Genomic DNA, 14,196 nt, shown 5'->3' with positions numbered 1-14,196 from the left:
AGTTGTAGAAAACTACCATTGTTGGGGTTTCTTTTCAGATATCTAATAATTTAAGTCATCAATATGTTCATCTGAAGCTCTCAGACATTCATTTTGAAGAGAAAAAGCCCATAATTAATTATTTGAAAGGTTATTAAAAAACAAACATTGCCTTTTTTCATTTTTAATGTTGTGAGTGCCAGAGCTCTGTATGGGAATTCTGCCAGTTGGAAAACATTGTCCTTTGCTATATTTGAGGGTTTGGAACTTTTAGGTAATCTTCTTGAACTTTGTTATAGTGTGAATTTATAATTAAAGCTGTAATCTAGATATATTAAAGCACCTAAAAATATGATTAACCCATTTTATTTTTATTTTGAGCTAAAAACGTTAAGTAGCTTTTGGTGAGTGATTTAGGGAAAAATAACAAAATTTTTTATGAAATACAAATTTTTCTCTATTGTAGATATGTTTGACACTAACTTGTATAGTGCTATAAAGATATTTAATGCATATATATTAAACAAAGAAAATAAAGTATTATTTAAGAGTAGATGTCTTGATTGTAGTTTTCAGGAAATCTCTTTCATAGTAGTGGATATCAGAAAAGTGATTTTCTAGAGAGAAGAGAAAGATCATTAGATGTTCTTATATCCAATTTTTCTTAGTTTCAACTAAACCAGATACATGAGGATAGATAATTTTAGCTAAATCATACTGTGTTTATACACGCCTGATATTCTCTGAGCCTACAGAGGCCCTATTCTAGGGGGCTGGTGTGTGGGAGGTAGACATGGAGCCAGATCTGGGTCTTCTGTAGCCAGAGCTATCATTCCATTCTTAGGATACTCAAATATGGCGTTGCTGGACTGTCATGGAAGACTTTAGTCATCTGCTTTTCTCAACCGTACACTCATGCCAATTATAATGCTGCTCACAAACCTAACAAAGGTGCATTAGGAAAGTTTGGCATATTTTCAGAAAGTGTAATTCTCCCTTTATTATTGTATTCAGGACAATTCTGCCATATGCCAGTTTCGGGATACAGTTACACATTTGAGATATTACCCATGTTTTTAGCTATTTGATGTCGAAAAATTCTATACAGAAGAAAGACCAAGTTAATGAAAAGTAACTGATAGATGTTGTCTCTTGGCAAATTTTAGAATTAAAAGTATAGTTTAGAGGCTTAATTTTCTTGTGGAAAGTACCTAAACTTTGTTTTAAGGGATTTATTCCTTTTAAAGTAGTTTACAGGTGTTTATTAATTTAATTCTTATGATACCTGTGTAACAGTCATCTCCAATTTGGAAAGAAAAATAAAAACTTTTGACATTAATCTCAATAGTGGTTAAATTCCTTAATATTCTTTTCAGCTTCAGTATATCTTAGGTTTACTTTCTTTAACCAGTGGTTCTTTATGGGTATAAATTTTTGGATATTGGTTACCTCAAGAAAGTTTCATTTCAGTGTTTTCCATAACATATGTACTCTCTATTTCAACTTTATATACGTGTGTTTATTCTGAAGAAAACTAAAGTTCACATAGTTGCTTTTTAGTCACAATTTTATCAAGGAAGTAATGCAAATACTATGTTTCAGTCAAGGACAATAGGTACATGTGTATCTGTGTGTGCATGTACTTTTAAGTATTTATGGAGTGTAAGAGTATAATAGTAGTTCTGTATAGTAACAGTCATTGTGTGTTTTTTAACCTTTCTAAGATTTCATTTCTGTACAAATGAGCGTTGTGAAATTATTATGACCAAAATACCAATGTTTGTCTTTCACTCAATTTATCTACACTTCATAAAAACGCTTAAATATTACTTCATCATCCTTAGATTTGCTTTTCAGTATATGAAATCTATGAACTAATTCTTGAATATTTATGAAGTAATCCTGATTTTTGCAGGTGTTGCAAGCTCTTAGGAATATTTAGCTTAATTTGGAACAGGATTCTCTATTTTTTGCTTGGTTTTTCATTTTTAAGAACCAAGTTACAGTAAATCCATCTATATATAATCCTTTTGACTCTTTCTACAGTAGTTTGGTTAGGCATATGAGTTCTCATAGTTCACAATACCCTGATTGAGACGCTAAGAAAATAGTTTTATAGATACTGTATATCACTGCGTATATGTTATGTATCCCTGCAGTAAAATTTCTGTTTTATAGACTGCTTGGGTAGGATCAGCAGTCTCAGCTGATTAAAAAAAAAAAAAAAACAACTAATAAAAAATAGTTTCTGGACTTTTTTGTTGTCGTTGAGGGAAGTTGAATTATAGTGTCTTTTATTAGTATGAAAGTTGTTCATTTCCAAAAGAATTAGTAGAATATCAATAATGTAAAATACGTTGTAGTATGTTCATAGCGATATGATCATGGTGATATGCTGCCAATTGATAGTTGAACAAGATGGAGCCTAGATCTTTTAGGCTGACATATTAGCCTTAGGTGTTTTAAGTTCTCCTTCAGCATATTTGTACCTATAAAATTATTTGCCTCAGAATGATTAGAGCAATGTTTGGGTGGTAATAATCCTGTTGGATGCTATCAGACCTATTTCTCAAGGTAGGGTCTATGGACCAGCACCATCAGCATTACTGGGATGTTCTTAGATGTACAGTCTTGACCAACATCAGATTACTCCATTAGAATCTACATTTAAACAGATTCTCTAGATGATTTGTATGCACATTAAAGTTTGAGAAGCCCTCCTATAGAAGACATAAGTCTTGGCATCTAGACAAGAAACAAACACTTCTCTCTGTGGTTGCTTGGATATGAAGACTTAGGAATTATTTCTTAGAATAACGAAATAAACGTTCACCTTAAAAGTACATTTCTCTTTAGGATTACCCATCTCTTCTCTAATAAAATGTGTCTAATGCATTTCTTTGATACTTTTATCTTATCTACCAAAGAAGATAAACTTTACTTCATTCATAACAAATGAGAGAACCTGGTTATTGTTAAGTCGTCCCTAAGATAGTGGCATCCTCTGGATTTACTTGAAATTGAATCTTGATAAAAGGAGATGGAAGCCAAGGCCTTGACATGAGGATGGCATGGCATATATCATCACTTATTAGGCATGTTTTTGCAACACCAGAGTTGTAGACATATACTTTATTTCCTCCTAATTAATGAATAAGTATACCCTGAACGTCTGCCATGTGCACAATGAAACAGAGTGGATCAGACCTTTCTCAGAGAGTTTACAGTCAGGTTAGGGAACTATCTTGAAAGTCAGGCAACCTACCACCAGCAGAACTGTGTGGTATTTTGGGACACGGCCATGGGGATCCATTGGCAAGACTTCTCCCCACTATGGCTTAAAGGGAGAGTAGGGATATAGGATTCATTTCAGTCAGACCTTTTCAATGAAAGTAAGTACTGTCACAGTATATTTCGGGGGAGTCAGAATTTTGAGCAAAAACCAAAGAAATGTAAATGTCTAGATGTACCTTGTCCTAACAGACTTGCTGTGATATTTGTTGTGGAATGCTCTGCCTCTGAATTTTTCAGTTTACTTTAAGAAAAAAATCTTTTGTTTGCATTCTGCTTCCGTTATTTCAAAACCCCCTTCAACGCTGCTCAAGTTCTGAGGTGGCCCTAGGTGCTCATCGACTTTTCTGGGGATTGCCTTAGTGCGGCACTTCAAAATCGTCTTAGCTAGGAATTCCTCAGGACAAATGAAGTCTTGCTCAGTAGTGTGAGCATAAACCACAGAGGAGGGGGGCTGCTCTTTTTGAACCAGGAGTGTCATGTGTCTGTGGGGTTGCAGGGATAAGGGTAGGGGCCCTCGGGTTCTGGGCACAGTTTGAAAACCAGTGTTTTAGTTAAGAACACTACCATGACTGCTATTAACCTAAGGACTGGCAGTAGTTTCCCTTTTTAATATATAAAAAAGAGATATTTTTCCATATAACCTTTTTCTTGCCTCCCTTAATCCTGATTTTTATCCAATAGTGTAAAGCTTGTCTGTCTTGCACAGGTGACCCAGAAATCTTTAAGATAGGGAGACAGCTGCTTATAGTCACTGCACATGAAATACCTTAAGTATGTGGGACCTGGAACAAGACACAGAAACATAAAGATGCCTCTCAGGAACATACAGTTTTCTGCCATGCAATTGGCAAGCATATTGATAAAGCAGAGAAAGGGGCTTGGCATAAACTTTCTCGTAAGCAAGAAATTATAAAAGAAAATTACGGCATAGTATACTTCAAGATTGTGAATACCATCCTCTTCATTTGTTGTCCTGACAATATTACTTACTTTTAGAAATTTGTATATAATATTTTAAAAATACTAATAATGACATTTATTGGCTCATTTATGCCGCAGATCTTTTCCTCTACAAAATGTCAATCATGAACTTAATTTGTGAAAATAAGAAGGCACTACGTTATACTGTAATTTATATTAAATTGATTTCCCCCCTCCCCTAGAAAGGCATATTAGGCTTGTTATTAGAGAGAAGCTTTTGATTAGGATTTTGCAGTGGAAAATACATTTTGACTTGAACAGGATTTAAATGGAGACTGTGGAATGTTCCACTTAAGGATTAGCTCAGGTTTTATGTCATGATTATACTGAAAAATGCCATGTAATCATATAAATTGTCACACAGCATGCTTAGTGAATGCTCATGCTACTTTTCGCTCTATAGGAGAACGACTCAGGCACTTTGGACACAGTGGGCGCTGTGGTTGTAGACCATGAAGGCAATGTTGCTGCTGCAGTCTCCAGTGGAGGCTTGGCCTTGAAACATCCAGGAAGAGTTGGGCAGGTAAGTAATTTAGGAGTTTGAAAACTAACTTTTTAAGTTAAAGCATGGAATTTTTTAGCTCAGAATTTTAAAACATAGAGACATTTTTTTCTTTATAAAAAATACATGCTTTCATTGTTCTTTAACATTTATGTAGTGTAAATTTCTTTTCTTAAAAAAAAAAGAAACCTATCTCAAAGTAGTAGGGTTCCTTCTGATTTTTACAATTGGTAATCCTATGTTTTACTATTCTCAACAGGCTGGGACTCACCTAGGCATTTAGTAGACATGATTTCCATTTTGTTTCTTTGCATATGTCATTCTCTTTAGGAGCAAGTACTACTTGACTATGTTGCTGTTTGCTTTTTAGGTGGGAAAATAATTTTAGTTATAGAACATTTTGACCCTCTAAATTTCTCTTCTGATTAAGCATTTCAGCTATTTTATAGACTAACCAGTATTTCAGGTCACCAACACATGATACCACCCAAGAAATCTAGATATAAGGTGGGTCTGATTTATGTACAACTAACTTATTCCAGTTCATTTGCACATCTTCTTCACCCCCCCCCCACCCCCATCTTCAAACTTTAGGACTATATGGAGAATGAAATTTAACAATCCATTTGATCTAGTAAGCTTTTGAATATAAACCAATTTGGCACATCATTTGTGGGCTTAATAAATATTTGTTGAGTGAACAAATGAATTGGACACTCTCATGGAGTCCATTAAAGTAGTGGCAAGGAGTGTGTTTAAGCTCAGTGTTTGGATCTCATGTTACATGTGGAGCACTGCTTGGCTGCCCTTTGCACTTTGTCTCTCATTTTTGAAGAACAGTCGGCATCATAGTTGCTTTAGACACAGTGGTTAGTGAATGCTTGAAGCAGAGTGATCGGTCACATGGAGGACATCTTCGCAAAGCCCCAAGTGTTGTTTTCTGACCTGCTTTTTTTGTGGACATGCCATTTACAGCCTATAGGAGAAACCAAGCAAAAAATTATTATTTTTGTGCAACTCTTTGTCTACTTACTGTACAAGGGGATTTATGGGGAATGATTACTCAACATGTGTATAATGCTTTGAACATTACAGAAAGCCTTTGTCTGGTCATGGTATTTTTCCCATTATAAAATTCTGTGTGTTTGTCAAATTTGGAATAAGAAAACCAAAGTTGGCATATCAGATTTATATGTCTTGGTGAAGAAGGAGAGAGAAAAACCAACAGAACCACCTTTATTGCATTGCAGTTCCCATGATTTTTTCACTGTTTTTTTTGTTTGTTTGTTTTGATTAGCAAAATAGCAACAACGGAATGAAGGGTAGTTCTGGACTATGTTAGCAGGATGTAACATCGAACGGTGGACTATGTTAGCAGGATGTAACATCGAACGGTCTTGAAGCTATTCTGCCACTGCACGATGGACCGTCCTGAAAAAAGAGATAGTTAAACTTACATGTCTTTCTGCTCCACTTGGCTAGTTTGTGAATACACAGTTTGTGAGAGCTAAAAAGTCAGGAAGGGTGTGGAGGAGAGGAGTCAAAGTGCTTACAGGAAAATACGGTCGCTTAATTGGATTATATTGCTTGGATAATGAGACATAATAATTTTGGAAATATGTAAGCCTCGATAAGAGGTAAAAACCTGTTCTTCCTGACAATCAGGACAGAATGTAAGAAAATACACAAGCAAATTATTTTAAAAAGCAAAGACTTTTTTTAAAAAAGTGCTAAAACTAGGTACTTTAAAATAGATTTAAATGTACAAATGTACTATTTAAAAATTTTAGCATATTACATTGCTCTAGATATATAACAGTTCAAATGGTGAAATGGCAATTTGAAGTAGAACTTATTTGCTTCTTTAGCTTACTATAATAATTAGAATTTACAAGTGAGACATGAGAACAGAATTATTATATTTGAACCCCCTCAACCTTCACCCTGTTCACACACAAATAGGAAGTTCAATTTAGTTGTTAAGAGTATGGACTTTGGATTCAGGTAAACCTTTATTCTAATCTCACCTTCCCATTTACCAATCTCCTTGCTATAGACAAGTTATTCTATGTCTTTTAAGCTCTACTTTCCATAGCTGTAAATGGGGGTAAATAGCAACCTTACAAAGTTCTAGAAGATTAAATGACATAATGAATTTATATTGCTTATCATAGGCTCTCATAATAACTTCTATAGCTACTGTTTATTAGTCACTTGCTATGTACAACAGGTGTGCTAATTCATGTGGCCCTATAAAATAATGAGATGGGTGTTTTTATTATCCTCATTTTATAAAAGAGGAAACTAAGACTCAGAGAAGATTAAATAGTAATATGATAAATACCATCATTTATATGATTTACATTTATTGCATGATAATAGCTTTAATTAAATTTTACTACTGAAAAGAAGGAAACCTTTTTAAAAAAATAATTTTATTTTTCAATTACAGTTGGCACACAATATTATATTAGTTTCAGATGTACAACATAGTGATTAGGAATTTATATAACTTAAGAAGTGATCACCTCAATAAATCTAGTACCCATCTGACACCATACATAGTTATTATAATATTATTGACTATATTCCTTACTCTGTAGTTTACATTTCCATGACTATTTTATAACTACCAATTTGTACCTCTTAATCCCTTTTTTAACCCCCTGTCCCCAAACCCCTTCTCATCTGGCAACCCTCAAAATGTTCTCTGTATCTATGAGTTTCTGTTTTGTTTTGTTCTTTAGATTCCATATGTATGTGAAATCATGTGGCATTTGTTTTTCTGTCTGACTTACACCACTCAGCATAATACTCTCTAGATCCATCCATGTTGTTGCAGGTGCCAAGATTTCTTTCTTTCTTTTTTTTTTATGGCTAACATTCCATTGTATATATGTACCACCTCTTCTTTATCCAATCATCCATTGATGGACATCCAGGTTGCTTCCATATCTTGGCTATTATAAGTAATTCTGCAGTGAATGTAGGGATACACACATCACTTCAAAGAAGCATTTTGAGTTTCTTCAGATAATACCCAGAAGTGGGATTACTGGGTCCTTCTCTGTCTTTTGGTATAGCCTTTGTTTTAAAGTCTCTTTTGTCTGGTATTAATTTTGCTACTCATTTTTTTTTTTAAATAAAATATTTTTTTCCATCCTTTTACTTTCTTTAAGTAAAGTAAGTATCTTTTTTGATCTAGAGTGAGTCTCTTGTATGCAAAATATGTAAGGGTCTTGTTTTCTTATCTATTCAGCCACCCCATCTTTTGATGGAGAATTTAATCCACTTACATTTAAAGTGATTGTAAAGTAATTTACACTTAAAGTAATATTCTTCTTAAAGAAGTCCCTCTAATGTTTCTCATAGTACTGGTTTGTACTGGTTTGTTGGTGGTGAACTTCTTAAGCTTTTTCTTGTCTGGGAAGCTCTTCATCTATCTTTTGATTCTAAATGATAGCTTTGCTGGGTAGAGTAATCTTGGCTTTTAATCACTTTGAATTGGCACGAGCCAATCCCTTCTGGCCTGCAAAGTTTCTGTGGAAAAATCAGCTGATATTCTTATGGGAGCTCCCTTGTAGATAATGAATTGCTTTTCTCTTGCTACTTTTAAGAGTTTATCCTTATCTTTAACCTTTGGCATTTGAATGATGTTGTCTCTTGGTGTGGGCATTTGAACGATGATGTGTCTTGATGTTTAGGACTCTCTGTGTTTCCTGGGCTTGTATGTCTATTTCTTTCATCAGGTTAGGCAAGTTTTTCATAATTATTTCTTCAAATGGGTTTTCAATTCCTTGCTTTCTCTCTCCTTCTGATACCCATGTGAGGTGAATGTTGGTATACTTGATGTCGTCCCAGAGGCGCCTTAAACTATGCTCACTTTTTTGGATTCTTTTTTCTTGTTGCTGTTCTGAATGGATGATTAGAAGATCTTCTAAATCACTGATTCCGTCCTCTGCTTCATCTTATCTACTGTAGATTTCTTCTAGTGTATTCTTCATTTCAGTTATTGTATTCTTCATTTTTGACTGGTTCTTTTTTATGTTTTCTATTTTTATGTTTTCTGTATCTTTGTTAAAATTTTTACTGAGTTCATCTACTCTTAAGTTCATTGAGCATCCTTTTAATGTTTTGAACTCTGCATCTGGTAGATTGTCTCCATTTTGTTTAGTTCTTTTTTTGGTGCCTTATTCTGTCCTTTCATTTGGGACATGTTTTTTTGTCTCCCCATTTTGGCTGCCTCCCTGTAGTTGTTTCTGTGTATTAGGGAGGGCTGCGATGTCTACCAGTCTCAGTAGAGAAGCCTTATGTAGTAGCTGTCCTGTGGGGCCCAGTAGAGCAGTCTTCCTTGTCACCTGAGCAGGGTGCTCCAGGTGTATCCTTTGTATGGGTTGTATGTTCCCTCCTGTTATAGCAGCCTTGGTTGCTGTTTGCATGTCTATGGGAAGGAATGACCCTCAGGCTGATCAATTATGAGGACCAACTGAAGACTACAGTGAAGTAGCTGTTGTGCAGGGGCTGACCCTACAGAGCAGCTTTTGCTTTAACAGGGCTCTGGTGCCTGCCCAGTACGCCATTTGGCCGTGTTGTCCTCAGATGCAGCCCCAGTAGTGTTCTAGCTTGGTCCAAAGCCAGCCACCAGGTGTGCTGGCCCTGGGGCCACCAGGGAGGGTCTCCACCTCAGGCCAAGTTCAGTGGCAGCCTTTGCCCTACCCATGGCCACCTGGCATGAGCCACCAAGCAATCCACAGATGATCACAACTGGCACTGAGTTTAGAGGTACCTTGAGAGGCCGAGCTGTGAATCAAGGATGACTGCCACTAGTGTGGGCTTGGGGCACCTCAGCAAGAGGTACAGGACATGCTGAGGTCAGCTACTGTTTGTTTGGGTTTTGTGAACCTTTTAGATATTTTAGTAAAGTCTGTACCATGAGTGAAGATAGGCCATTTGTATGCAAAAGCTACTGGAAGCAGCATGGATGGGCCTGCAAGTTGGGGGGGGGGGGGCAGGGCGGGCGGGGTCTCAAGGACTCATTAGGGCAAGGCGAATGGTGTAAGTGAGGTCGATGGATACTCAAAAGTGGTGACCATTTGGGTCTGCAAGTCACGAGTGGGAGGGCTCAACAAAGAGACAATGGATTCTAGCAGCATTTCTGACTGGGAGAAAGCCGAAGCTAGACAATTTAGTTCTTCTCCATATGTCCCTGTTGCCTTTTGAGCTGCTGCCCTAGCACTGGTGCTCTGAGCAAGTGAGTTCATCAGTAAGTAAGTTCACACGTGGGTTCTTTAAGTGGAATGCCTGTGACTCTAGCACCCTTCCATCTCACTCAGCCACAATCTCTGCTGGTTTTCACAACCAGAAGTTGTGGGGACTTCTTTTCCTGGCACTGAACCCTGGGCTGGGGATCCTGGCATGGGGCTGGGAACCCTTGCTCTTCCATGGGATCTTCACAGCTAAGATATCCATTTAGATCCTTAACCACCACACTCAGGTTTGTGACCAGCTCGTTCCATGTCTTCACCTCTCCTACCAGTCTCCAGGTAGCTTCTCCTGTGTATCCCTAGTTGTAGGGCTTCTGTTCAGGTACATGTCAGGTTATTCTCATTGATGGTTGTTCTGTAGTTTAGCTATAATTTTGATATGGTTGTGAGAGGAGGCAAGCACAGCATTTACCTACTCCATCATTCTCACTGGAAATCCTTTTTGTTATTGATTTTTAAGGCCTACTTATGGTTGTTATGTTTTATCCAAAGAAGTGGGTAAGAGAGAGAAAAACTCTGATTATTTTATCTTGTCTATCACTATCTCAGCCCAACCAATTTCAGAAAGTTAAGAAGTAAGACAATGAAATTGAGGAGGCATAAAGGGAATTTGCTTGGGAGAAATAAGAGTAAGGATAAATGTTCTTTCTTTTCTAGAAAGAGATGACCTCCACTGGGCTTCTAAGAGGTATCCTGTGGTTTTATTTACTGTTTTGGGGGGTTCAGGCTCCTGGTCAGGATATTTGTGGGGTATTACAAGGACAATGGGCTAATGTGCAGGTTTTTCAATGAATGAAGAATAGATCCTTCTACTGAGGTAAAGTGTTCTCTGAGGCTTTGGCTGACCCAGCATCTGTCCTAGGTGGTACATGTTGAATAGCTTATCCCACAATATGCCAATTTTATTAAGAAATCTGTGTGCTGAATCCCTTCCTTAGAGCTTTCAGTTGCTACTCTGATCCAGCATTCTTATGTATTTAGGAAGCATGATGTTTTCAAAGGCAATAATGAATTTTCTCCTGCCTGCTATATTGAGAGTGTTGTGTTCAGTTCTTGATTTTACTTTTAAGAGGGCTACTGTTGTGACAACTAAAATAGCAACTGTGGATCACATGAACATGGTAGACTTCAACTCCAGTTTTCCTAAATTTTGATTATTTCTTAAGGAAGGCAAATAGGGAAGTGGGATATGTGTGTGTGTGCATTTCAAGGTCTTGAGGAACAGTTCACAAATCTAGGGTTCTTTTAGTGAGAAAAGAGTAATTGTAGCACTAGGATAGCTGTTTAAAAAGATTCAGAGGGCTTTAGGAGGAGGTAAAGTATTTCCAGCGAGTAGAATCATTACTAGTGGGTAGAAGTTATAATAAAGCAGACATCCTTTATGCAATCTAAAGAAGAACTTTTCACCAATGGCAAGTGTCCAAAAGGGGTATATATTTCCATATGAGGCAGTAAGCATTTCAGTATCAGAAGTGCCTGGGATATTTTATAGAGATTCCTGCTCTGGGGAGAATATTGGAACAAATGAGTTCTGAAGTCCTTGTAAAGAAAAGTAGAATATTATCGAAAGCTGAAGTCTATCTTGTCACCATTCCCAGTCTTAGCTTCTTCCTCCAGTTCTTAGAATTGAGCTCCTAGAAAATAACAGTACTATTTTATGGGAAATTTTTTTTACTTTGTCAGTCATATTGAATAGTGAATGTATTGTGGCTTGCCTCTTTTTCTTTTCTTTTTTCTCTTTTCTTTTCTTTTCTTTTCTTTTCTTTTCTTTTCTTTTCTTTTCTTTTCTTTTCTTTCCTTTCCTTTCCTTTCCTTTCCTTTCCTTTCCTTTCCTTTCCTTTCCTTTCCTTTCCTTTTCTTCTTTTCAACTGATTTAATTTAATTCCTTGAAACTTGGCAGTGAATTCCACATATTATATGCCAATCTATAGCCATTTCCTTACTGATTGACATTTATGTTGTTTTCATTTTTTTTTATTCTCACCAAACATGTGATAATGAACGTTGAGCATGCCTCCTTGTATTTATCTATGTAAAGGTTTTTCTCACTCTGCTTCTGACTAAGGAGTGAAAAATTGTCAGTAGTGATTCCCTTCCCAGAGGCAGAGCCTTCATTGTGGATGTTGAAGAGATGCATCCAGATATTCTGGCTAGCATTAATTGAGGACAAAATAGGAATGATGGACATATTCTTTTATAATACCATAGTAGCCTATTGTGTTCCTTTCTGATAGTTTCAAACATATAAATCTGCTTCAATACCTCATAAAGTGATTAGCATGAGTAGACCTTTTTGCCTTCTTTATTTACATCTGACAGCCTCTAGCACAGTGCTGAGACTGTGGTCTATAACGGCAGTTCCTGTTTTGCCGCCCAAGGAGAGGTATGGGAAAGGCCCTCCTAAATGAGGTTTCCAAGACATGGCAGGAGGATCACCTGCATCCCAGTCTCCTGGAGCCCTGGTAAATGTAACTGATTCCTGGATTAGCTTCCAGATGACTGAATCAGAATATCTGAGAACCAAGGTTCCTATTACCATGTTCCCCAAATAATTTGACACACACCTAATTTGAGAACCACTATTTTAAGGCAACTGTAATGAATTCAAGGGGCCAGAATAGCAACTAGCTGACAAATTGCAATAGGGGGAAGATTTTCCAGAGAAGAAAAATTACTATTGATGAGACTAAGAAACTTTCTTTTGTTATTTTCTGAAAATTTTTAGATTAGTACAGTAGCTGAAAAAATAGTTTTGATATTGTTAGACTGTTGTTTGGGTAGGTTTTATGTAATCTCTGGTATTATTGCCCAGTTGATACATATTGTTATTAAGTTTATCAGATGGGTGTGATTGTTTTTTGTTTAAAGATAATGATTACATATAATATTTCTGAAATATTTATTTTCTTTTTCTTTTTCTTTTTTTTTCAGGCTGCTCTTTATGGATGTGGCTGCTGGGCTGAAAATACTGGAGCTCATAATCCCTACTCTACAGCTGTGAGTACCTCAGGTATTTACTGCTTTCATGACCATTTTTCATAACTTCAACCTTCTGGGTCATTAATGATTGAAAACAATATATTTATGTAAACATAAAGCATTTGTTAAAACACCGCATAACAAAAGCATTGGTGTATAAATGACCTTTGGTATTTAGGAGATTTTAAAGATTGTTTTACAATGTAAGTAATACAAATGCTTTTCTAACATTTTCAACATAACCTTGGAGTTGACTATACCTTAATAATATTTTTTTATGGATTTTTTTCTCTAATGACTCATGATAGTGCCAAATTTAGATTACAAAAAAATATAAAAGTAGCAAGTCATTTCAAAACTTAGAGATAATAACTTCTTGAGTAAAATGTTTACATAAAACTTATAAGGTGTATTTTGAAATGTATAATTTATAACATTCAATTCTCTAACTACACTTTTAATAAAATGTGCATCTTCTTTTTGTACCTGTATTAGAAAAGTCATCATTTAGAAATGAGTGTGTGTGTGTGTGTGTGTGTGTGTTTTGGGGGGTGAATTTTAATAGGAAGAATGGTTGACATATAGATCAAAGTTTAGATTAAAGTTTTTTGTGCTTGTGCCAGATGTACTTGAAGCCTTTTTAAAATGTGGTGATATGCATGGTTGACAAAATAATATTGGTTTATATTGACAAAATAATATTGGTTTTCTGTGTTATCTATCAAGTTACAGTTCTAGGCCTTTCTCCCATATCCTCAGGCTTTATTAAGAGAGCAGACGGATATGGCTGCCTTTTCTTCTTTTCTCTCTTTGGTTTCTTATGACATTCGTTTCTGTCCCACCATACAAAGAAACCACCCAATCCAATAGCCTTCTTCTCCTGATAACTCTTGACTCTTTCTGTGATCTCTTATGTAGATGACTGTTTTCTTTCTGTCCAAAGCACTGATCCTGGAGCTCTCTTGGTTTTCATTCTTCTCTGACCTGGTCCATCTTGACCTTCACAGACTCTTCCCAAGGCTAACCTCAGATTTGGGCCTTTGCTATCTCTTCTTTGTCTCACTGTATGCTTTCTCTTGGTGATTTGCTACTATTGCTGTTGTTCCCATGATTTCAGCAGTTATCTCTTAGGGTGTTGGCTTCCATGGCTATTTCTACTCTGGACTTTTCCCCAGCGGCCCACATGAGTCCTTTCCT

At 36.3% G+C, this 14,196-nt stretch overlaps 1 protein-coding gene across 6 annotated transcripts in view; it reads left to right on the top strand.

Moving 5' to 3' along the window:
- TASP1 (taspase 1) overlaps positions 1-14,196 on the top strand; it is a 221,796-nt gene that overhangs the window by 87,914 nt on the left and 119,686 nt on the right. For 5 of the 6 annotated variants that reach the window (XM_036229670.1, XM_036229672.1, XM_036229674.1 and 2 more), the window contains 2 exons: positions 4,658-4,777; positions 12,952-13,030. In XM_036229670.1, the coding sequence (XP_036085563.1) occupies positions 4,658-4,777; positions 12,952-13,030 (199 nt within the window). The remainder of the gene's footprint in view (positions 1-4,657; positions 4,778-12,951; positions 13,031-14,196) is intronic. The other variant, XR_004953653.1, reaches the window with a different exon arrangement.

Source organism: Rousettus aegyptiacus, unplaced genomic scaffold (genome assembly GCF_014176215.1).
Source record: "Rousettus aegyptiacus isolate mRouAeg1 unplaced genomic scaffold, mRouAeg1.p scaffold_m13_p_12, whole genome shotgun sequence".
In the NCBI taxonomy this organism is placed as follows: Eukaryota; Metazoa; Chordata; class Mammalia; order Chiroptera; family Pteropodidae; genus Rousettus; species Rousettus aegyptiacus.
Note: the sequence above shows the minus strand (reverse complement) of the source record. Positions and strands in the feature narration are given on the sequence as shown.